Here is a 26,578-nt window from a genome sequence, read left to right as displayed (position 1 = left end):
AAAAATAAAAATAAAATAAAATAAAATAATATTTGTGCTGCTTTCTGAGATTTAATGTGTTTCTGTAGTGTTTCACTCTAACTATACAAACACACAAAATCTCACAAAGCTATATGTGGAATTTTGTATAAAGTGTGAAAGTTGGGTTTTTCGGCTTTTTGTGGCTGTGTGAGGTTCCTGCTTGTTGTAGGGGCCATTTTGGGTCTAGCACAGCTGCTTTTACATTGTGGGTGAGCCAGTTGTGTTGTGTTGTGTGTGTGTAAAGTGTGAAAGTTGTTTTTTGGGGGGATTTTTGTGGCTCTGTGAGGTTCCTGCTTGTTGCAGGGGCCATTTTGGGTCTAGCACAGCTGCTTTTACATTGTGGGTGAGCCAGTTGTGTTGTGTTGTGTGTGTGTAAAGTGTGAAAGTTGTTTTTTTGGGGGATTTTTGTGGCTCTGTGAGGTTCCTGCTTGTTGCAGGGGCCATTAAAGAGGTTACCTATAACAAGTTCTTCCAACTGATCTGAGTAGCCATCACATAGCATTGCAAGGTTTTCATTCTTTGGGGAAACAAAGTAATGTGAGAAACTGAAAATGTTCCCAGACAATATTTGGGATATTTTATTTTAATAAGGACCACTTAATTTGTTCTTTGGCAGATTGCAGCACCTACAAAGAAACAAAATGAGAAAGATATGAGAACCATTCCTTTTATCTGACATTCTGCCCAAAGAACAGACATAACTCTTCTACTTCTTTTGCAGAAAATCTCCTGCCAACTTTGTTGACCCATCTCTTATGCAAAAGAGTGTTCAACCATGCTAAAATTCATCTGGAAGGTTTGCCTGGGTGTTTTTTTTCATTTAACTGCATCAAGACAAATGTGCCACTATGAGAGATTAGGACTCCAGCTCTGCTCTCTTTAATCATAGGAGCTCTATTTCAGTGTATCTGAAGAGCATCAGGTTGGAAAAGTCTGATGTAGGTCAACATCAGGCAAGGGCTGTCACTTCATAGGATGTACTATGGATAAGACCAGTTATGCTTTGCTCAGCATTCAGTTTGTTAATGAAAATGGGATTACTCATTTCAGCACTATATTATTTGCTGCCATTGCTTTGCTCTTAAAAAAAAAATCTATTGATGAGATTTGTTCTTAAATGTTTGGTTTGATACTGTCCTCAGGCTGTTATTTGAAAGGCATTATAAAAATAGTTCAATAAACTAGCCAGCCATTCAGCATGTTCACTTTTATGAACTCTGCAGACAACAGGATTAAATTGTTGACTAAGCTAGAGAACCAAATTGCTACCAAAACATTCCTGTCCAGCACCTGATGATATTGTCCAGAAAGACCCTCTCTCCTCCCAAAACCCAGCCTTCCTCAATACATAAACTTAATTCTGGTGAACCTTGATGCAAATTAAGTTTTTGAGTTTTTTAAAAATCAAGCCTGTGAAAGGGGAAAACATTTTAGAAATATTGAAAGAATTCCCTAGATCCATGATAGCAAACCTATGGCACGTGTCATATTGGTGGGCACACAAGCTCAGCTCCAGTGCGCATGCGGGTGCCAGCCAGCTGATTTTCAGGCCTTCTGGGCACACTAGAAGTAGGGAAACAGGCTGTTTCCTGCCTCCGGAGGGCCTCGGGGGGTGGTGGGGAAGGCCCGTTTTTCTCTCTCCCCAGGCTCGAGAGCCTTTCTAGGAGTCTGGGGAGAGCAAATAATGGGCCTTCTGGTCCCACTAGAAGTTGGCAAACAGGCCATTTTCGGCCTCCAGGGGGCTTTTTTTTGGGGGGGAGGCCATTTTCACCTTCCCCAGGTTCCTAGAAAGGCTCTGGAGCCTGGGAGAACAAAAAACAGGCCTTCTGGTCCCACCGGGCCATTGCATGCGGGGGTGGGGCACATAGAATTACGGGTGTGGGCACGCGCATGCACAACACCCCCCCCCCGTGCTCCCCCCGCTTCTGGCACATGATGGCAAAAAGGTTAGCCATCACTGCCCTTGATCCATGATGGCAACCCTATGGCACACTCTCTCTCCTGGCACACATACTGTCGCCCCAGGTCAGGTCTCCATGGTTTTTCTTTCGTGAGCTTCTGTTTCCCTGCAAACGACGAAACAGAAGCTCATGAAAGAAAAAGATCTTACCTTTTGCCATGCTGCCGGTGTTGGGATGGCCCACCTGCCGCTGGCCAGCTGGTCTTTGGGTCTCTGCTGCGTCAGTGCATGCACACATGCACATGTCCACCGCACATTTGCGCATCTATGCGCACCTTTCATTTTGGGCATGCACATGCACAGTTTGGGCACTCGGTGCCTAAAAGGTTCACCATCACTGCCCTAGATTACCTGACCCTTAGTCTTCCTATTCTGAACACTAGATGGCAGACATCTCTTTTAAATAAACAACACTGACCAGAAGGAAAGTTCATTAAATGAAAAAGTAGGTTTGAGTCAATTGCAATATTCTGTGGATAAAAAGATATTTTGACACACTGCCTTCAGTTATGCTATTCTTTTTAATTGTTCATTTATATATTAAATCTTGATGATAAAATTTAGTCTTGATCCAAAAGCTGATGATTTAAATGATTTATTTTACATGATCCCAAGCAGCTCCAAGAAAAGGTTCTTAATACAAGCCTACAGCAGTGTTTTCTGGCCCAGAGGAAGAGAAAGAGCTCTGGAGTTTGCACTGATCTTAAGAAACCAGGACACAATGTTCAATTCATTTACTTTTTGATTCTTTTATTCATGATTAGCCCAACCTTGTAGGAGATTACCTCATGACAGGTAACAAATCTAGTCTGCTTGTATCAAATAGCTTTGAAGAAACCACTACACATCTAAACATAACACTGGAGGAGTTCTTAAATGGGATGTAATCCAAATTAATTTTAAATAATTTCATAATCCCTTGATTTCTGCAAAACTGAACACATTGAGCATTTTTTCAGGGAAAGAAAACACTTTCAAAGAGCTTGTTTTGTTTTGTTTGTTTGTTCAATTGTTTGTTTGTTTGGGCTAATTGAGATTTTAATTGGTTTAATATTTCACTCTATCTTCTTGATGAATTCTGGGAAATGTACTTCTATGAAGAAAGCTCTGATTATTAAACAGAAATTTTTTCTATTCTACCAAATTACAGTTTACAGGTAATGCCAAGGTTACGGAAATTCCCTTAGTGAACATTCAAAGTTACGTGATCAGCTCCCCCTAGCATTTACGAACAAGTCCCAAAATTACGAATGTTGCAGCACCACAGCAGTTGTTCGCTCTTACGAATGACCACAGAGGCTCTGCAACATTCACCCCGCCTATTTCCACCCCCACCGGCCGGGTCTTCAGAAGCACTTCACCTGTGGAGACTCTCTTACCACGCAAAGATCTCCTCTTGCGGTTTCTTTGCCTGCTTCATTGCTTCAGGCTTTCAGTGCATTCACAAAGAACAGAGGTCTAACGTACCATGAGATCATGCAAGATCAGTAGCGCGAGATCTCGTGTTACTGATTTCATGTGATCTCACACTTTAGGCCTCTATTTTCTGCGAATTGAGGCCTGGATGTTTGCAAATATAGGTAAGGCTTTGGTACTTTCAGCCTTTCCTCCATTTGCTGTTTCATTGCCAGGAGATTATGTTCCTGTAGGCTTTGGCAACCCTTTGCAAAAAGCCTTTGTTGGCACCAGTGGAGCTTGGAGGAGCGGACACCTCCCTCTGAAGCTCTGTTCCTACCAGCAAAGGCTTTTTGCAAAGGGCTGCCAAAGCCTACAAGGACACAATGCTCAAGTGCTCTGCTGATGAGAAAGGAGACCTGGAGGGGCATGTGTCCCTACAGGCCTCCTTTTTTATCGCCGAAGACCAACTCGAGCAGTTTGCTGGCGAGAAAGGAGGCCCAGAAGGGCACATGCAGACCTCCGGGCCCCCTTTTTCATAGCAGAAGGTTTCTTCAAGCTCTTTGCTGATGAGAAAGGAGGAAGGAGGCAAAGAAACAGGCTGGAGAGGAGACAGATCTTTATAAGCTAAGTCACCCGGCACAGCAGGATGGAGGGGAGCAATTGTGGAGACCCCAGAGGAAGGAAAATGAGGTATCTGTGGGCCAGGAGACACCTTGGGTGATCTGCCCTAGGTGGCCTATTTCATCACTAGCCCCTCCATAGCCTTTCCCACCCAGAGATATCTCATGTGCATTTAATGAACCATGCATTTGATTAGCAAATGCGTGGGCGAAAGCAGGGAGTGATCCAGGGGTGAAATGCTCCTGGTTCGGACCGGCTCGGGTGAGTAGGTAGTGATGGCAGTGGGCAATTCGGAGAACGGTAGCAAAAATTCCTGCCCCCGCCCCCCATGCCCAGCTGAGCCGCGCGATCATCAGAGCCTTTTTTTTCTTTTAAATGGCTCTGACGAGCCAAGCTCTGACGATCCCAGCTCAGTTGCCTGCTAATCGGTAGCAAAAATCCCTCCCCCTCCCCCTCAGCTTGCTTACCTTAGCTGCTGGTCGTAACGCCTTGCTGTAATCCCTGCAATCCATTGCATCAGCAAGCAACTGAATCTCCCTGCCTGCAATCAAGCAGGCAGGGAGTTGTGGACTTCAACTCCCAGAATTCCTCAGCCAGCAAAGCAAAGCTGGCTGAGGAATTCTGGGAGTTGAAGTCTACAATTCTTAAAGTTGCCAAGGTTGGAGACCCCTGTTCTATTGGGTAAGTTTTTTCCCCCTTTGGGAGCTTTAAAAAAATAGTTAATTGGGGTTTTTTTTTTTAGTTGTTCTTTTTTTAGACCTAGCCATTTAAAGTTTAGGAAGTTTTAAATTTAGTTGCTTTTATATAAAAATTAAAATAAATTAAAATAAAATAATATTTGTGCAGCTTTCTGAGATTTAGTGTGTTTCTGTAGTGTTTCACTCTAACTACACAAATACACAAAATCTCACAAAGCTATATGTGAAATTTTCTGTGTGTAAAGTGTGAAAGTTGGTTTTTTGGGCTTTTTGTGACTGTGTGAGGTTCCTGCTTGTTGCAGGGGCCATTTTGGGTCTAGCACAGCTGCTTTTATATTGTGGGTGAGCCAGTTGTGTTGTGTTGTGTTTTGTAGGTTAAAAAAGGGCAAAGAAGTGACATTGACTTGGCCACGCCCACCTGACCAACAAGCCATGCCCTCCCATTCATCTTACCATCAAGCCCCACCCACTAATTAAGCCACGCCCACAGAACCGGTAGCAAAATTGTTAGATTTCACCCCTGGAGTGATCTCGTTCAAGATACTAGACTCACTCCTACGAGTCCTCGGGTTACAAATGGAATGGGCAGGCTCCACTTCATTAGTAACTCTAGGACTACCTGTAATTACAATTAATGGATACAAAATCCATTTCAAAGTGTTGTCTGCAGCTGAGCTGAAGTTGTGGTTAGACATACTGCATAAAAACTACTTTTCCTCAGAAATATATTTGCCTCCCTATATTTTGGCATTTATTCAGAAGAAATATTATCTCAGTTATTGATGGCAGAAAACATTGACTTACCATAGTTTTGATTTGGCTTTCTGATATTATAAATTGCAAAGCCTGATTAATTACATAGATTGCTAACTTGGGCATTCAGAGGATCACAAAAGTGCCAATGAAAATTATATATTACAACATTGTGACTTAAGTAGTGTTCAATATAAGGTTTTAAATACAAAAGTCACACAATTTTCATTGAGACACCATGATATACCTATTGTTTTTGCTCTATTGCAATGTGTCCTAAATGCATATGATTACTAGAGAGCCTATTCAAAGCAACAATACTTCCTGCTATCATTTATTAGGTTTCATAATATTTTGAAATGTACTTCCTTTATAATAACTAGATAAGCATTATCCTGGTTGCATAATCCCTGGCTATTTTGTCCCAATGCTGCAGAGTAGAGAAATAAGCAGTTACAAAGGATTGATGAATAATATGCATGTGAAATTAGTGCAAGGAAATATAAGAAACTTAAACTGTCCTGAACAAGGTTTTATTTTACTGTGAAAAATATCACAGATAATTTAAAAAGATATGCAGGATCAGGCCTGATTAATATCTCTAGATCAGACCATCAGGAAAATACTAGGCCAGTGATGGCTAGCCTTTTCTGAACTGAGTGCCCAAAGTGTGCACCAAACCCACAAAATGCAATGTGCGAGTGGCCTCTACTGCACATGCCCCATCCCCCATGCATGCACGCTCAGGCCCTCTGCATGTGCCCCGCCCCCCACATGCGCAGCAGAGATCCGACAACCAGCTGGCTATCAGGAGGCATGCGCACATGCGCGGCGGAGCTGAATTGAGGCAATGGCGTGTGTGCTCACAGAGAGAGCGCTGCGTGCCACCTCAGGCATGCGCGCCATAGGTTTGCCATCACGGTTTTAGGCTATTAGATGCATCAAAAAGCATCCCAAAAGAAAGTATCTAATGACATTTGTGTTGTTGTCAAGAAAACAGCATAGATCATCTGTGTCACCTCCAGGAGCTGGGGGTCTTTACTTGAGGGAATCTTTACTTTTTTACCTCACACAATACAGGAGTCCAACTTACAACCATTCATTTAATGTGCATTTGAAGTTACAATATTGAAAAAAAAAAAGACTTATGACTGGTCCTCGTACTATTGACCGTCACAGCATTCCTATGTTGACATGATCAAAATTTGGCCCCTTTGACATCTGGCATATAATTAGAACAATTGTAGCATCCTGGGGTCACATGGTCACCATCTGCAACTTTCCAGCAGGCTTCCAACAAGCAAAATAAAAGACGGAAGCTGGATTCACTTAATGACCACTTATGGTCATTAAGATTCACTTAACCATGCAGTGATTTGCTTAGCAACCAAAAAAGGCTGTAAAAGCGGGTGTGAGTCACTTAACAAAATACCTTGTTTAGCAATGGAAATTCTGATACCAATTGTGGTCATCAGTCAAGAACTATCTATACTGAGAGTCACTCACTTTTTCTAAACTAATGTCCTTTTTGATATTTTGGGACCTCAGGTCCTGGAATGAGTAAACCATAGTATTAGAATAACAGCTTGTAACATGGAGGAGGGGGGAGAAGTGTGATGTCTATGTGTGTACAATTCCCAATATATAAAATATATTTCTATTTCTAATAGAATAATGTCTATTTACAGATAGGCAACTTGAAGCAACAGAAAAAAGAGTGATATTTGGCTTCATGTTTAGTATCTTATAATATCTCTAACACAAGATCATGGCTAATTAACTTAATAAATGCAGGCAATGTGCAAAGGCATATATAAGAATCTTGCTTTTATAATTTTATAAGGATGAAACGAGGAAACTGAGCACGCATCTCTGATTATTTTCTAATTTTTTTCACTTGAAAATTTTCAGATTCATGTTATAAAGGCAAGCAATATTTGTAATAGGTTTCATACAAAATGGCAATGTCAGGGTTCCAAGGAACACCCCCAACGAAATAAAGCTCTGAGGCTTGAGGTTCCTCAAAGTTCCAATTTATTAGAGATGTCATGTTGGCACATCTGGGAAAACCTGAATCTGAAAGCTTCCAGGTTTCTCCCACCCACCTAAGAATTCACAGCCCTGCCCCACACCCACAGGTTCATCACATTGTCCAATCAACTCTTCACACTCCACCGGATACAATCTTCATGCAGTCTGCATCAGATACGGGCAAAAGTCCTTGAGTATGGAATGTTGTTATGACTAACTTTCTATCGCTCCAACAACAACCCCCTCCCAACTTCCCCAGCTAAAATATATGGCAGTTTAGAAGCAAAAAAAAAAAAAAAATGTCTTCCAAAACTGACAAGCAAAAGGTATGGATCCTAATAAATGGTTGGTTATTCAAATGATGCTTCATTCTTTACTAAACTAAGTCAGCACTGTCCATGCAGAACATGGAAGTATTAACAGATTTATGGACATCTCAAGTATGGCAAAACTACACGTAGTCCTTGATTTAAGACTACAATTGAGCCCAAAATTTCTGTTGCTAAGTGAGACATTTGTTAAGTAAGTTTTGCCCCATTTTATGACCTTTCTTGACACAGTTGTTAAATGAACGACTGCAGTTGTTAGATTAGTAACACAGTTGTTAAGTGAATCTGGCTTCCTCATTGACTTTGCTTATCAGAAGTTTGCCAAAAATGATCAGATGACCTAGGACACTGGGTAACTATCATAAGTATGAGTCAGTTGCCAAGCCGTCTCAATTTTGACCACATGATCATAGGGATGCTGCAACGATCATAAGTGTGAAAGACAGTGTAAGTCACTTTTTTCAATGCCACTGTAACTTTGAACTGTCACTAATTGAACTTTTGTAAGTCTAGGACTACCTGTGCCTATTTTTTTAAGAAAACGAACTCAGAGGATAGAATATTTAAATGAAAATGGAACACAGCACTGTTATCTTTTAAAAAGACATTTCCTGGCTGAGCTCCAGGGAACATAATTCAGGTAGTGACATTTTGCCACAGATTCCACTTATCTGGCTAAGCCATCCAACTCTATCACATTTGAGAAAGCAATGTCTGCAGAAGCCAAACTTCAGATGATTCGAGCAGTCTTACCTGAGTGACACTGTGCTCTGCTAAAGAGCTGTCATCCACCTAAAATAGGAAAAGAGATTCAGATAGTTAAGGAAGATAAAGATTAGCCAGGAGAGAGATAAATAGAATGCTGATAGCTAAGTCAAGAAATCTATAAAAATAAATAAGGCTTATTTAAAAAGGAGAGAGTCTTGACTAAATGGATTTGAGGGGGAGAAAAGACACAAAGCCAATATATATTGACAATTCAGCACACAAATAATGAATTTGAGAAGCAAATTGCTAATGACGCAAAGACAAAGAGATGGTTCTTGATTTAGTCATAGAATTTTTTCCATTTAGAATTAGTCATACTTAGAGTATATCCATTAAAATCAATGACTTCTGAATTATTAATGATTATCTTATATCCTACTGAGTCCAATGAGTCTAGTCTAAATATGCCTAAATCTGGAGCCAATCTCATAAAATTGTCTTGTAGTATGCAATATAATATCTAACTAGATAGCAATGTCTAACCAACTTCGGTTGATTTTGAAAAGCTAAGCAGGTGGGATCTGATTAATACTTATATGGAAGTCCATCAGGAAATGCCACTAGGAAAGATTCAAGGATGTCTGCCTCCATGGAATAATTTTGTTTGTGGGAATGTGCCTCAGAGACCTCCAAGTTTCACTTCCAAGTTTTCAGAGACAGAAATTCTGTTCAGAAGGGGAATATCCACCATCAGAAAACCTCTTCTGACTCATCCAGGGCTGCTAAGTCATGTTCATTCTAATTTGTCATCAGAGGGAATTGAAATTAAGCATGCTAGGAAAGAAACCACAGCTTCTCTGGATTTAATGCTTTCCAAACCCAGTGGGGAGATTTGTAAGATACAGAGATGGCCTATGGGATTTCTCTTTCTCACATGAAAACAAAAACCCCTATATCTATTGTTTGTTGCTGAAGCCACATCAGCAAGCATGCAAATATATGAGAGATTCAAATAACAAGAGCCTCTGGGGTAAATTCTAGGAAGGTTGTGCTCATATATGAGAAGAAATAAAGATTGTGAAATTATATGGACAAAGGCTATAAAGATGGACATCTTAAGCAATGATCAATTAAATCAGATGGAATATAAATATAACTTATACTAATTGACAATTTGCAAATTAACTATCTAGGGAAGAGTATCCTGACAAATATTTTTAAAATCCTCAGATGAAACAGTTGGGTCATCTAAAACTAATATGCAAAATTAAAGTCAAATCTTCTTCAAGTCAAGTTTGACTCCTGATGACTTTCTATGTACCCTCGACAACTAGAAGAAATGGTTTATTATTATTATTTTCAAATTTCTCTGTTAATTTTCAAGAACAAAATGAGCCTATTATTGCCAAAGTAATAATAAAATCACCTTTGGGAAAAGTTTAAACTTACCAGAAGAAAAATGAAGCATACTAAAATGAATATCCTACAAATAAATGAATATGAGTAATCCAGAATGGATAATTTTAAATCAGATGATAAATCAGATGATTACATGATACACGGTATATTTGATCAAGGTTAGAACAAGATATGTTTATTATTTCTGGCAAGCTCTTATGGACTTTCTATTAACACAGAATAGAAAACATAATACTTTATAGGTAGGATAGGGAATAGAAAAATAAATGTTTGTAACATTAGAGGGCTAAAGAGTCACTAAATTTTTTATACTTGCGATGAAGATTGAAAGTCTGTTCTTTATGGACTATATATTGCATTATTCAGGTCATGATACATACAGCATGGCAATAAGAATGTACAACTAAATATAAGTTTTCATTGTGAAGAAGGAAAAGTTAAGGAAAGAAAATCAACCAAGATGGTCAACAAATAGAGAAAAACGATAAAAAAAACCACAAAAGGTTTTTTTCTTCTTCAAAAAAAGATCAGAGCAATCAGGACATTTTCCATATAATGGGACACAAGAATAATCCTCAACAAGATCTAGTAGAGGCAAAAGAAGTTAAAGAAAGTTAAAGAAAGATGGGAATAATAATACTAACCTATCAATTCCCATAAATACTATTACGAATGGGATTACACAATGAAAGATAAACTATTTCAGGAAATAACTCTAATAGAACCAGAGGTAAGGAAAAAAGACCAATAATCATATAGAAAGGCATCACATTACCCAATGAATTGTTTTAAACTGCAAAGAAAAGGCTAAAGAGCTACTAACTATTTAAACAAATGTAGAACAAGATTGTATGGGGGTCCTTGGTGCTCTATGACCTTTGTTGTTTTCTTCAGACCTTTCATTACCCAAATTAGGTAACATCCTAATGAAATACCTGCAAGAAAACATCCAAACTCAGATAACATCTATGACCCCTCATTTCAACCCTGAACTACAAATTTTCTTTGTTACAAGGTTGTGCAGTTTGGAGACTGAAAAATGCAGTATATGTAATAAAGGGTAGTAGGTGTATTGATTCATAAAGTACAAAAAATGTTCAGGTTATCAAACATGCTAGTTCTTCATACAAGCAAAATTACTTTGATTTCTTAATATTTCATATTAACCAAGATTTTTTGATTTCATATTTTTATTTTCTTAATGACAGGTTCTAAGTATTTGCTTCTTCTAACAAAGTCATACCATCTGACCATTTGAAATAGTGTTTTAACCTCTAATTTTAATTCTGGCTGTTAGTTCTTCAAATTCTGATATTTTTATAATGTATTTGTTTTTCAAGTGATGCAAATTTAGAGAAAATATTCTTGTCTACCTTCCCTATTCTTATTTTTACTATTTTTACCGCTGTGAACTGGTAGTAAAGGTAAGTGGAACCCACCCCTGTTGTGTATTGTTGTGGTTGAAGCTGAAGTAGTCATTGAGAGGTAGGACATTGTGGCAGATAATTTTATGTGCTACACTTAAGTCAGACCGAAGTCGGCATAGTTCTAAGTTATCTGTTGGCGTAAGGTATTTTATTGCGGGTAGAGGAATGGAGAACTCTTCTCGTAAAATATCTCTGGCCTCTCTCAATTGTATTTATGTCCGATATGCAGTGCGGGTTCCAGACAGATGAGCCTTATTCAAGAATTAGTCTAGCAAATGTTTTGTATGTTCTAGTTAGTAGTACAATATTACCAGAGAAGAAGCTACGCAAGATTAGGTGAACAACTCTTAATGCCTTTTTGGCAATGTTGTTACAGTGGGCTTTGGCACTTAGATTACACTGTCTCTTCTGCCCCAGGCCAGAATGGGACAAATTGCTGCAGTCTGCTCACCACTTCCAGCTTGCCACTGCCAACTTGCCTCTACCAACTCATCACTGCCAAGTTGCCACAGAGGAGCTCCACATGACTAACTCACCAAGGGAACAACTCACCATGGGCAATCAGAGTGAGAGATGGACAGGTGGGCAAGTGAGCAGATGAGCAGAACACAGAGCAGTGGCAATGGGCTTCCCATTTTCACACACACACACATATACATGCCGCTGCTGCTGCCACCACTGCCACCGCTGCTGCTGTGCCAAGGTCCAGGCCAAAGAGGCCATGCACACTGGTGATGGTGGGGTGTGTGAAAATGGGATGCCCCTGCCCCACTCCTTGCTGCCTGCACTATCCACCACTGCCACTGTTGCCATTTCTTCAGGCTGGAGCTCAATATGGTGATGGCAAAGGTTATGAAAATGGGAAGCACCACCACTCTGCGCTCTGCCCACCCCCTCACTTTCCTGCCTGTCCGGCTCTCCCTCCAGCCACCCACAATGAACTGTCCCTATGCCGAGCTGGCCATGTGGAACTGTGGTGACTTGGATGGTAGTGAGTCGGCAGAGGCAACTTGGCAATGAGAGCTGGTTGTGCAGAGTTGTCCTTGATCTGTCCCAGGCACGCTAGCTCTTCTTGAAGTAGATCTAAATTCCTAATCACTGCAAACTTTCTTCAGAGGAATCATCAGAAATTTTCAGATAGCTTTTAATTTTTTTATGCCTTTAATAAGTGGGGACTCCCGTTGACTGCCTGGATTAGTCCTTGCAGTTTTTTTAGCTTGTTGCTTTAAGAACTGTACCATATTGGCACTCCACATGCTTATTACCTGTAATAGATTTCATATTCTGGCATTATATTAAGTCTTGCTGTGGTCAATAAAATAAAGGTAAACCTCTGTAAATTCTTTTGTTTCTTCATTATTTGTCTTATGTTAACTATCTGATCTCATATTTTTCTACCATTTCTTAAACTTGTGTTTTTATTTGACATTTTCACATACAAGTCACCAAGCCTATCAAACAGATTCCCATAATATATAATAGGCTAGGAATCAATCTGAAATATGTTTTGGGTTAGAATTTTAAAAAGAACATAGAATATCATCAGAGTTGGAAGGGACCTTGTATTGTGGTCCGCCAGGAGCCTGCGGAGTTGGCAGCAGAGTCGGACAGTGAGGAGGCTGGGGAGGACCATGGGCCAGTCCTGGAGTCTGGGGAAGGCTCAGACGAGGGCTCTGCATTGGAGGCAGAGAAAGGGCCATCTGGGAGGTACGTGCTGCCTCCAGAGCCGGACCTCAGTGAGGCAGAGGAACAGGGGGAGACTGTTCCCAGTATGCGCATGCGCAGAGCTGCCAGAAGGCAAGAACAGCTAAAACAAAAGGGACGACTCGAGAGTAGGGCTGGGACATGATTGGCCCCTCCCATAAGACTTAAAAGAGGAGCAAAGTCACGTGGGCCTTTGCAGGAAGCAATGTTTGTTCATTCAGTTCAGCTTAAAGCCTGAAGCTCTGTTTGATTCTGGACTCCGTGTGGTTTTGCCAAATTAGGTCCTTGGCAGCGTGTCAAGGGAGATAAAGGTGGGTGATTATCCCAAAGGACTTCTCCCGAAGGACTCTTTATAACTAATTGGGACTTATCTGTGAGTGAACAGAATTCACAGCTGTTGCAATAAAAGAGGCCTTTGGGACTACTTGTGTGTTTTAATGACTCGGGAAGCCTCGGTCAGAACACCTTGGAGGTCCTCTAGTCCAACACCCTACTCAAGCAGGAGACCCTATACCCATGTTCGCAAACCTAGGGAACGCGTGCCAGAAGCGGCATGCAGAACCATCCCGCGAGGGATGAGCGGCCTCAGTGGCTCCTCGTCCACATTCCTGTACAGACACGTGCGCCAGTCAGCTTGCCTTCATGAATATGGGATCGCCGAAACCCGGAAGAGCAACATTCCATCGCACATGTGCAAGCAGGCACCCAAACTTCCGGGTTTACATCACATGCATGCGCGACAACCAGCTTTTTGTCGGGCGCGGGTCTGTGCCAGAAACCGGAGGTTCGGGTGCTGACTCGCGCATGTGCAATGGAACGCTGGTCTTCCGGGTTTCGATGCTCCCGCATGTGTGAAGGCCAGCAAGGCAGGTGGATGGTTTCGCGTTCCAATTCCAGTACGCAGGCCAGCACGCTGTGACATAAAAAGTTAGCCATCACTGCCCTATACCATTTCAGACAAATAGCTATTCAGTCTCTTCTTAAAAACTCCAATGATAGAGCATCCACAACTTCTGAAGGCGAGCCATTCCACTGGTTGATCGTTCTCACTGTCAGGAAATTTCTCCTTAGTTCTAGGTTGCTTCTCTTCTTGGTTAGTTTCCATCCATTGTTTCTTGTCTTGCCTTCTAGTGCTTTGGAAAATATGTTCACCCCTTCTTGTTTTTAGTAGCATCTCAAATATTAGAACACTGCTATCATAACACCCCTAGTCCTTCTTTTTACTAGACCAGACTTAACCAGTTCAATGTTTTAGCCTCCAGCTCCCTAATCATCTTTGTTGTTCTTTGCATTCCAGAATCTCAACATCTTTTTATATCATAGTAACCAAAACTGGGTGCAGTATTCCAAGTGTGGTCTTACCAAAGCCTTATAAAGTATAACATGTGATCTTGATTCTATCCCTCTGTTAATGCAGTCCAAGATTACACTGGCTTTTTTGGCAGCTACAGCACACTTCCGGCTCAAATGTAAGAATTTATCTACTAGCACTCCAAGATCCCTCTCACAGTTACTGATATTGAGTCAAGTTTCACCTAATCTGTACTTGATCCCAGAGCAACTCTGAGGCTTGCTCTGAGATCTCCCCAAGATCAATGTATTTTAGAATTATTTGCTGGACATGTCTCAAATTCTCTCTGATAAAAAGAAAATGCTAGCAACTACCAGCTTTTTACAGAGTAGAATTGCACCAGGGCCCATAAGTTGGAAACCTACTGTGGATAGTTTAGTTTGCACCCATTCCCAGTCAATTCTTATATCTAGATCAGTGTGAACACGCACATAACTCAGTTTAGCCAGCAAAAATGTAGGTTGATGGGTATTTATTAAGTATCAGCAAGCATTAAGGAGTAAAGTGGCAAAATGGGACAAAAAGCAGGCAAAAACAGGGAGAGATATGAACAAAAGCAAGAGTTTACATGATCTAAGAAATTAAGTACAACAAAAAGCATCAAACATTTTTAGAGTCACTGGAAACAATAATTAGCATGGACAGTCCAAAGGAAGCCACTTTTGGTGTTTCCAATTTTAATCCTTTTATAGATAGTTTCTGCTTTGTCTGCAATTCTTATACCTCCCAGGTTGCCCTCGGATAATGTAGTTGGGATTAGTTCTTTTCTCTTAAAATTTAGGAACAGTTTGTGCAGCCTTTTAAGTTCTCTGCATGCTTGCTCTGCAGCACAAATTTAGTCTCTATAGATAACATGGCTATTTATGAGAAAAATACGTTCCCAAAGGAATATTGATCAAATTAACATCAAATCAAAACATAAAAGATTGTGGAGAATTTATTTTCCTCACATATTAAGTTTGTTTTTAACCCTTATATATAAACCACTGCTAAACAGAGATAAAAGAGGGGCACCAGGTAATCCTTCCTCTATTCTGCATTTAAAGAGACAGTTTGGCAAACAGTGATGGTGCATTTAAAACCCCACAGAGAAAAGATCCCAGTTAATGTGTCTTGTAATATTTGAAGTGATCAAAAAGACCAACACTTTTCTTTCAAGGCAATAATTCCAATCACTTATAATAATAAACTGAGCAGTTATTCCATACTTTGGGCTTGTGAAGGGGCTATATCTCTGGACAACCATAAATGAGGTCCAAGGTAAATATTTCAGCTCAGCTATTCAACATGCCACACTTAACATGCTTAAAGGGAACTGATGTCTTACTTCTGCTTCCCACTTTGGAAGATGTTTCAATATTTGTACAACTTTTCCGATATAATTTCACTGTGATCCGAATTGCTGGTGATATAATCAAAGAGAATGAAGCCATAAGCTGCAGGCTCCGGATTTGTCTGAGATGGAAAAAGTTTTATGAGTAAAGTAAGTTGGAATAAAAGCAAGGATGATGCAAGAATCACCAAAGAGTAAGAAATACAAAAAAAAAAATAAAAAAAAATAGAAAAGGGCAGTAGACTCACTCTAAAATTCAGCTTCTGGATGACTTGCTGGGAATCACTTTCCATAATCACACTAGAATTTAAAAAAAGAAAGAAATTATACATCTTAGGAAAAAGAATTTTCAGTTTTGTTCATAACGCTAAAAAATCCTGCAAATGACAGTAAGAGTTATCAGATACGTTTCTTGTGTCCTCATTAACAGTGATCACCTTGCATAGAAAGAGGCATTGTTCCGTTGAAGCAATTTTTCTTTAATGCAATATTTTGTGTAGATTTTTAGGGTTAAAATGCCATAAGAATCAGTTAAGTCAGTGCTGATGCCTGTTATGAGATTTCCTGGTCAGCTTTCAGATATTTATTTTGTGGTTTTAAATTTTTTATTCTAAATTTTATTCTGATCTTCCTATCTGTTTTGCAAAAGTGTGAGCATAGTCACTGCCTTTCTGTATAAGATATTCCTCAGTATTTATCTTTATTTCTTCCCCCTTTCTTGTCTGATTTCAGTAGTCCTGTCTCCTACTGAAGTGAATTTTCCTTTGCTTATAAATCTCAGTCTGAGCAATTTATATCCCAGGGTAAGCAGTTCTCATCCATAAGCCACATTCAGCCTTCAATCTAATTGCATGTAACTTCTTTCACATTCCAACTGAAATGTCCCCTTTTTGAAGAATCATCCACACAATTGGGAAGAATGGAAATATTTAAAAAAGGCTTACCACATCTGCTTCTACCCTGGTTTTGACCTTACTACAGTAGCTACAGCTCTGCCTATCACCAGCATCTCCCACCTTACATTAACACTATGGGCCTGAAGCCCTTGTCAGCATATACTTTTACCTAGAACAAAGATTGCTGAACTCAAGAGAAATTTGCTTCTGATTACAAATGTAGATAATCACTCTCTGTCTCAAGAAAGCGATAAGTCCAATTCAGAAGTAAATAAAGACAAATTTTGAAATGTGAATTTAAGGTATCCCTTATTTTTACTATTCAACTGGCTTTCTTAATGTGACATACACACATAGTATGTCTCAACTACTTTAAATCAGTATGATTTATTTATTTATCAAATTTATATGCCTTCTTTTCATGGTTCAAGGTGATTCTAAGCAGTTTATGAATCACCGAAATTATTTTTATATCCTGATTAAAATTTGAGAGTAATATGATTAGCTAGTTTGCCAAGATTTGCTAAATGTATTTTATAGCAGAAAGAGGTTTTGAATAATATTGTATTTAAACTGTACGATATTGTGCACTACACATAGAGTTCACTGTATTATACATACTTACGGTATTTTTTGAAGTATAAGGCGCTCGGAAATATAAGACACACCTAGCTTTTGCAGAGGAAAACACAAGGAAAAAAAATCTGCCTCTGCCTTTGCCTCTGCCTCCCAGCAATTTACCTCCTTGCAGCAAAAAGCAAACAGCCTGGTCAGCTTCAGCACAGCCTGATTTAGCACAAGCAGCTGATTGGTGGTTGGGTTGGCCTCCCGGAATACCGCCTATCAGCTGTTCCAGGCCGCGGGGATCGCCACTGCCCATTGCCATGGCCCATCGCTGCTGCCACCTATCGCTACCTCCGCATGTCCCATTTTTCACTTCTGCACCCCATTTTCAGCCTCTGCACACCTGTTTTTGGCCTCTGTGCATCCCATTTTTGGCCTGTTCCAGGCGGCAGGGATCGCTGCCATGTCCGCCTATCCCTGCCACCTGGAACAGGCCAAAGATGGGATGCACAGAGGCCAAAAATGGGGCACATGGAGGCCAAAAATGGGGTGCGCAGAGGCAGCAATAGGTGGTAGTAGCGATGCGTGGCAACAGGCGATGGGGATCCCTGCAGCCTGGAACAGCTAATAGGCAGTATTCCAGGAGGCTGATCCAACTGCCAATTAGGCTGTGCTAAATCAGGCTGTGCTGAAGCTAACCAGGCTGTTTGTGTTTGTTGCAAGGAGGTAAATTGCTGGGACACAGAGGCCGAAGGGTGGGGGCCGGTGGTGGGCAGTGCTTCAGCAACATTCGCTGTATAAGACACACAGTCATTTCCATCCACTTTTGGGGCGGGGGGGGGGGACGACTAAAGTGCATCTTATACACTGAAAAATACGGTAAATCCAAGATTGTATTTAAAGAACACCAGGTAGTGTTGGTATGAAATGTATTTTATTGTAGTTTTTCCCTGTGAGTCTTTGCATATAATGTTTTTCCTTCCACAGAAATCTCACCCTCCATCAACAATCTCATCCACTACAAGGAATACCCCATCCATGTTTTCTATCAGAATTCGCTTCTCCACATTCTTTCTAGATAAAAGAGAAAATGACAGCAATGTTAATTCTAGGATGCATTATCTACATTTGCTTTCCATGATTTCCTGACCTCTACATTCCCCAGAATTTCTAAACACAAAAGATCTTTAAAATAAAGAATTCTCCTTGTCAAATTACAACTTCCAGAATTCACTGGAAGAAACCAGGATAAAAATTATGCGATAAAATTATATAGATTGGTAAAACAGATGCTTCCCAAAGGAAAATAGGTTATTTTTTAAAAAAAACCTATGAAAACAGAAAATGTTTCTGAAAACGGGCACTTCTTTCCAAAGATAATATTGGTTATAAATCATTGTTTAATTCAGGAGTTAAGTATGGGAATTCCATGGCCTAAGTGATTGTTTAGTTGGGGATATTCTTTTTTACAACACCTAGCTTTCGTTTGTTTGTTGCCAATGATTTGGACCATGTGGTCTAAATTTTGAGAAATTGCAGTAGCAAATAGAGCTTTGATCCCAGTAGATCTTAGTTAGAGTATCTAGAGAGTAGAGGTCAAAGACTGGATTCTATTCCCTGGATTTTGATATATGGTACTCTGGTAGAATGCAATCTTTTTCTGAATTTCAATACCCAGGTGATACACTATTCAATCTCTTCTGAAATATGTACCATACATCTCTCCGTAATGAACTTTTGCCTTCCAGAAATAGCTTCCAAGAGAATTCAAAATAGCAAAGAATGACTTTTTAAAAAGTCAATGATATACACTTGTTAAAAGCACTTCTTAAAAGGCTTTGAAAACAAATACAAAGGCCTTTATTTTGTGTCAACATTATAGATAAATCTTTACAGGTGAGATATTCCAAAGTTGAGATATCGGTGCCAAAAATAGCAACTAACTCTCTAGTTGCTACTTATTGTACTTTTATTAAAGTTCCTGAAGAAGAACCTCAGATATTATTCTCTATGTAGACACCAATCAGATAGTGATTACATATTTACTTCTATGCAATGGAAGGCCAATAATGGAGAGCATAATTCAGAGGACAAGTTGAATTTGCTTACAAGGAACTCCTTTGGGGAAAATATACTGTAATGTCAATTCAACACAGCCAAGGTTAGGTTAGAAGTGATCATTTTCAATAGCCCACCCAGAATTACTTAAGATTGATAGCCATATAAATCTTTTAAACAAACAAAAAATAACACTATTAAAATGCCAGAGGAACCCAAGAAAACTATATTTCTTGGGAGATTTGATTTTCTTAAGAGCTTGCAATTTGGCTTGCATGCTTAGACTAACCAAAATCCTTCCTTCTAAAGACAATGTTTCTTGCCATGTACCAGGCAGCAATGTGCAACTGGGATTATCCATATATATTTATACACATAAAGGTTATGGCAGGGGTGAAATCCAAATTTTTTTCCCTACCAGTTCTGTGGGTGTGGCTTGGTGGACATGGCAGGGGAAGGATATTGCAAAATCTCCATTCCCACCCCACTCTGGGGCCAGCCAGAGGTGCTATTTGCCGGTTCTCTGAACTACTCAAAATTTCTGCTACCGGTTCTCCAGAACCTATCAGAACCTGCTGGATTTCACCCCTGGGTTATGGATAGGTTCAATCAGTTCTGATAATTTCTGCTCTCCAGTCTATAACTTCAGTGCTTGATAAAGTGATCCTTAATGCCCAACAGAAGCAACAAAGGTAACTCACCGCAGCATATGATTGAGGGATTCAAAGAGACAGGAAAGAACTGACATCAGCATTAACTGGAAAAAAAATAGGATTCAGAAAAGAAACTCTTATCAATAACAGTCAATATTTGGTCTAAGCATATATTTCTGCCTAAGTACTTCAGAAATCAATCGGAAGCAGAATCAAATTGTGGTTTCCACAAGGCTCTTTCACCTAGCAACATACTAGCTTTCTGCACAAAAATTATTTTGTGTAAATCATTATTTGGGGTCCCGTCCAATCAAGATGAGTCTCAGAAGCTCAATCAGAAGCTTCCTCCCTGTAGTTTATTTATTTCTTTGCTTCGTATTTAACCTTGTCTTGCCAAAGAAATAAATTTTGAGAAAAGGAAGCATGCACCAAATAGAAACTAAATACAAATACGAAATCTAGAATATTATTTTGCCACTTTTTCCTCATTTGCCTATGGTTTAAAAATTATTTTTAAAGGACACATTACCTCATTTTCATGGGAACTCCCAACCACATAAAAAAAAAGATCAATACTGCTTTTATAAACTATAGTTAAGCCTTCTAAGAAAGCAATCTCACCTGTGGGGGAAAAAGAGAAAGAGAAAATTATATCAACATTGTGTTCAAAGTATCTAAAAACTGAGAGACTGATGATTTGCCGTATCTTATTTTGACTGTACCCTTCTAACATCTGCATAATTCAAGTATTGTGATTCAAAAGGAAGCTTTCCATTGACCCTAGTCATTATTGATATGGTTTTAAAAAACAAAACCTTTCAAATTTGTGTTACTGGCAACGAGACCTACAATTAATTTGGTAACAGTAGAATTGTGCCTGTTATGAAAATAATTCAGAATTCTGTGATTTGGAAATTATCCAACCATGAATGCAGCCTCTTTTTGCTACTTGTTAATGCAGTCCTTTTTTTCTATCTTCAAGTCCTGCCTGAAAACCCCCCCCCTTTTTTTAATTTAAAAAATTTAAGAATTGGGTTAACTTTAATAAATCAACTCCTTCAAACAATTGCCCTTTCTCAGATTTGCAAAGAAGTCTCAGAAAAGATTGGCTGATTTAGTGAATAGCAGAGATATGCTGTGTTCATGTCTGTATAAGGTTCAAAGCAGTGATCCCTAACTTTTTCAACTTGATGGTCTGGATGTGGGGGGAGGGAATGGTTCCATGTGAATGGTAATCATATGTGTGAGCTCAAGTGCCCACCACTCACACAAGTGGAACTGTGCATGTGCTTGCCTGTCACTTACGCAGCCTGGTTCTGAATGGGCAGCGACCCACTAGTGGGCTGTAGACTGGGGTTTGGGGACCCCTGGTCTAAAACACTGAATTTTGAATCATTCTCAAAGCATTCCCAATCCTAAACTTAGGTGAAAAATATGTTTGCCCTCATGATCACAATCAAATGTTGCCCTTGAGGGTTTTTTCTGTAAGGTATAATGCCCTGGGTATGTAAGTTTATGAAAGAGGCCTTTTAAACCCATTTCACACACTGCTTGATTCTTTGTTTCTGCTAGACTGAGTTCATATGACAGGTTTAATCCCAAACTCAGATTAACAAAACATAATTGCTACAATTGCATACATGCCATGCCCTTAAATGAACCATATTAAGTTTATCATAAAAGTGTGTTCATACAATAGGCTAAGGATTTCTCATAAACTCTGAACCACAAACTACACAACTTCATTTTAGCCTACTCAAGTGTGTTGCATAAGTGTATTCTGTATGCTCTTTGTTATCCCTGGCTGCTTGAAATACATTTTGTGACACAGGAAGGAGATCAGAAGTGCTAAATCAAGGGTTTCTGTTCAGCAGACCAAATGGTCCAGTTGCTAAGTTTTGAGATATATTTTTACTCACTTTCTGTCTTATGAGTTTTGTTGAAGACATTTCTCTCAAAGCTCTTCTGTTCTTTTGTTGATGAAAATGTGTTGTCGTAATACTGTGGACAGCCAGAAGAGGAGATTTAAAATAGGGTTGAAACAACAGAGGGATGGAAAATGATTGGCAAATTGGAGTTATGTTTATCCAAGACCATCATACTTCTTAAATCAGTGGAGAGGACTTTGGCCCAACAAATGTTGTTGATTATAGTTTCCATCATTCCTCATCATTGGCTGTGTTGATTATGGAAAATGGGGTACCATAGCCTTCCAAAAACATTCAGGTGAAAATAAATGTAAAAAATACAGAATTTCATCATATATAATTTCTTCTTCTTATGGCCTTTAATAATGCAACATGTTTATCACCTATCTTCTTTTTTCCTAATGTTCTCTTATTTGTTCTCTTCCCGTACTTGGCTTAAATTGCGTTTTAACTGCCATCTCATTCCTTTCTAAGTTCATCTCTGTGATTCTCTCTAACTTGTAATCTTTGCACTGGTAAATTTAGGTGCTAAATTGAGTTATGGGAGTGTGTGTGTGTGATAAATAAAGTGGACATACATTTTGAAGATTTCTTTAATAGGGTCTTGATATCTGTGACCTAAATTCTGGCCTCAAGAGCACCACTGCACGCACATAGGCTTCTCTCCAGGATGATACAAATCATGATCAATTAGGATTTCCATCCTCAGAGACAACACCCCAGTGTCTGGAATAGTCTATAGTTGTTGACAACTCCTAATTGGCTTTGGCTGGTTTTGTCAGGATGAATAGTGTTGATAGTGGTTAATTCTTGATAGGAGTTTATCAGGAAATTAAGAACTACAAATAGTCCTCAAATTACAAGTGCAACTGGGAGTAGAATTTTCACCATAAATCAGGTGAGACCCAATTTTATTACAATTTTTACAGTGGTCAAGCAAATTGCTGTGGACAATAAACTAATCAAGCTTTCTCAATGGGTATTTTTTTTGACAGAAATTGGTAAAAAAATCACAGTTCTGCAAGATGCTACAACCAATTGTAAATGAAAACTGGTTATCAAGTGCCAAAATGCAATCATGTTAAAATTGTTAAACAATGCTTTAAACAAATGTTCATAAATTGAGGACTATACTGGGAGTTAAAAAAAAATCTGAGAGAAAGACATTAGCAAACTCTCTCCCTATTGGTACCAAAGAAAGTATTTTGACCTGCCCATCTCACCAACAGTTGTGTCTAATTTGAAGGAGTTCTTAATCTTTATTTTAGACTGATGATGTTCAAACTCCAGATGGGGCCAGTAGCACCAATGATAGATAGCAATTGGCATAGACCATTATAAGTACTGAACAATGAGTAAGATCTATAATTTGACTTCTTATAAAGCAATTGCCTATATTCGGTTCCCTACCTAATCAATGCAGACAGCCAAACTTATCATGATTACTTAAAATAAAGATAACTTATTCAAGTAGCTTATTTACCTGTACTTTCAGTGGAGTTAATCAACAATTGCTTTAGATAATTATTTTATATTTTAATTATTGGTATTTTAATTATTGGTATTTTATCCTTGATGACAAAATCACTCTAGATGAAAGATAGTGAATGATTGATAGCAGTAATAACAATTACAATAATGATAATGGACATTCCAGCCTTAAGTTGTGATCCCTGTTGGAATACGTGAAACTGATTTCAAAGTAAAATTATTCATCTACTTATTCTATAGGATGGCTAGAATTTAAGAACTTCAATATATCCTCAAAAACCTTATTGTTTATATGTGATCTGACAGCAATTCTGCTCCCTTGGCCTCCAAAACTATGTAGCAGAAAATGCAGAATAAGAGTGACTAGTAGATTACTTTTATTCCAAAGAACTGCATGGACAATTGGGCTTTTTATTATAGGAAGTAGACAGCTGAGGCAGCTGGGACACTTAATGGAGCTTTATAAAAACAGCATTGAGGGGGAAATGAATTGAATGAGGCATAAGTGATAAATTGGGAGTGAAAATGTTTTCCCTGTCAGACTACTATAGTGCAGGGACACTGACCAAAGCTGACATATAAGAGAGCGAAAAATCTTCCTATTGTAAGGAGCAATTGGCAGAAATCATAAGATATTTGGCTGCAAGCAGCAAAAATGGTTTAAAAAGAGTAGATAATGAGGAATTCTCTTGGATAATTTCAGACGCCCACAGAATGACACTCAGATGCCTCAAATGCATTTTTTGTAAACACAATATTATATAGATATATGGAAATAGAGGGGGGAAATTATGAACTATATATATGCAAAGGGGGTAATCCTAGGAATTAAACAGCCACTTTGGTCCAGTGATGAACTACTAGTCTTTAGTTATGAAAGCTGGTGGGATGAAATTGGGTCATTCTCAATCACTCTCGCTTAGCCCAATCCACCTCAGAGGGTTGTTGTGGAGAAAATAGGAGAAGGAAGGAGTGGAAGTCAAAAGAAGGAAATCATATTCTCCACCTTAGACAGTTTTCTTAACTCTCCCTAACCTTGGGTTTATCAAACCTTCAATAAGTAAGCAAAATGTCAAATAAAATTGCTGGAAGTATCTTACCTTAGCCAAAAGTCGCTGCCCAAAGCTGTCCAAGATGAAAATTGCTTTAATGGTATACAGAGATGGTTCCTAAGATCAACATTAATTGGTTTTATTTTACTGCAAGATTCAGAAAACAAAATAATTAAACAAATAAATTGGAAAGAGAGGCACTAAGAAAGGAGAATGTTTGTATTTCAGGGTTGAAATGAGGGATCTGTGGTGCTCTCTGAACATGGTTATTTTCTTGCAGAGGTTTCATTTCCCTTGGTAGGCAACATCACCAATGCTGCTAGGGAGTGGAATTTGCTCTCAATTTACACTCTAGCGGCTTGTCGTGTCAGTGTTCATGGGAGTGGTCTTGTGGTGGTTTTTGTGGTGTGTGTATGTGGGGATGGGCTATTTACTGTTGGGTTTGTTTGGCAGTTCCTTGATTGGAATATTGTTCACTTCTTGACTGTTGCTCTGATGTCAATCTTGGTATTAATCTATGCTCATCTGGGTGTTGATTGCTGGTGAAGAGGTATTTTGGCCCTTTTGACTTGTTGATAGTTTCTTTTGCACAGAATGTAGATGTCATGTCTATGAGACTATTGATGGCTGATTTGTCAGAGTGTCAGGATTCCAGGAGTTCTCTAGCATTTTTTAATTTGGCTTGATTTAAGATGATCACAATTTCCCAGTTAAAGTTATGGTTAAGTCTGTCCATTTTGTGTGAAAATTAATGCGTTTTCATCATGTCTTGAGCTAGTTGGTTTTCATGGATGCGTTCTCCTAGTCTTCTGCCCATTTCCCCTATGTAATGGCTGTTGCAATCATTATACTGAATGTTTTAGATGACTCTTTTTTTTCCTTCTAGGGCTGTTTGGTCTTTTGGCTTACTTAGGATGTTTTGGAGGGCTTTATTTGGTTTGTGTCCTACATCAATGCCATGTAGTTGTAATAGTCTGTTGATGATTTCTGAGATGTTTTTGATGTGTGGCAGTGTTATGCTTCTTACGCTTGGGTTGTTTGTGTTTGTGGTATATTGGGTTGGTGGTATATTGAGTAGGTGAAAATGAGGTCCCTGACGTTCAACATCTATTCAACAGGCTTTTCTGAAACTTTTCTTTGCATTATTTCAAATAATATTTCTACATATCTATAGTTAACATGCTTAATTCTCATCACAATCTATCATTTTTTAAAATTTCTGTACTAATGTTCTGGATTCTATTACATTTCTAATCAAACCAAAAGCACAATAGGAAGGTATGAATAGGCTGGGAGAAAAGCTTCCTTCTTTTCTCCCAGCCAGTAAACACCAAAACCTGAATAGCATTATCCATATAGAAACATTTTTTGCTACTATTGTAAATTAGTTTAAGTATATGCCAATATGTAGCAAATTTTACATTACAAGGATTCTGCCCTGACAGCATAATAAGCAAACATCAAATCAGAATTTGCTCAAGATAGTTAACAGTACAAATGTGTATAAATTATTTCAATATATATTTTTCCCTTTGGGTCTCCTTCCCTTCACAATCCTATCCACCCCTACTCTGGGTAATGCTTTAGGTCAAATTGGTGTTTTCCTCAGCTCCCCCCTCACTCCACCTGTAGTCCCAAGGACTCAACCCAATGAAAATCAGGCCACTGTTAAGACCACTTCATTCTGTTTCTATCCCTTTCAGGAAAATTTTTCCTTCCAGTATCCCAGTACTCTTTTTTCTGCCTGGCCGAACGCGTGCCAAAACTTTAGAGACCGAAGTTCTTACGTAGGCATTTGTTGTGATGCCTTCCCCCTCCCCCGTGGCGCCCGCCTTCCTTGCAGCTGCTTCCCCAACCGCTTACCAGTATCAGACCAGAGGGGATTTCCATGGCTCCAGACGGCACTCCGCCGGCGCGATCCGTACCTCCACCTCCTCCTCCACCGGATCCCCTAGCAGCGTTCCCGAGGTGGTCGTGCTGACGTGGCCGGGCCTCTGCTTTTCTCATCTCGGGTCGCTTAACGCCAGAGCTCAGTTCAGATCAACTGAACTGCTCCGCCCCATTCGAGCATTGGGTGGGCTGCAACGCTCCCCCCCCCCACCCCGCCTTCCCGGCCTCTAAGTATAGAATGAAGGACCACTTCTTAAAATGTCCACGCAGGGAAGAAGGGGCGGAAGAGAGGG

General features: G+C 39.4%; 1 protein-coding gene across 2 annotated transcripts; it reads right to left on the bottom strand.

Annotated features, from left to right (window-relative positions):
* Nucleotides 1-570: 570 nt before the first annotated feature.
* COPZ2 (coat protein complex I subunit zeta 2) lies at nt 571-26,578 on the bottom strand. 2 transcript variants are annotated; one of them, XR_004591103.3, is made up of 10 exons: nt 26,259-26,578; nt 24,444-24,512; nt 21,844-21,925; nt 20,454-20,545; nt 19,973-20,028; nt 18,210-18,287; nt 16,002-16,053; nt 15,748-15,875; nt 8,565-8,603; nt 571-647 (listed from the first exon to the last, which is right to left on the bottom strand). XR_004591103.3 is itself a non-coding variant. In XM_034415583.3 (9 exons), exons 1-9 carry the CDS (start codon nt 26,400-26,402, stop codon nt 600-602), a joined length of 660 nt encoding a protein of 219 aa, XP_034271474.1. In that variant the 5' UTR covers nt 26,403-26,567; the 3' UTR covers nt 571-599. The 2 variants fall into 2 exon arrangements, 1 of the variants encoding a protein (XP_034271474.1); XM_034415583.3 differs by lacking the exon at nt 15,748-15,875 and having other exon boundaries at nt 26,259-26,567.

The sequence above is a fragment of the Pantherophis guttatus genome, chromosome 4 (assembly GCF_059756535.1).
Source record: "Pantherophis guttatus breed Tessera chromosome 4, ASM5975653v1, whole genome shotgun sequence".
Lineage (NCBI taxonomy): Eukaryota > Metazoa > Chordata > Lepidosauria > Squamata > Colubridae > Pantherophis > Pantherophis guttatus.
This window is presented reverse-complemented; position numbering and strand designations above follow the sequence as displayed.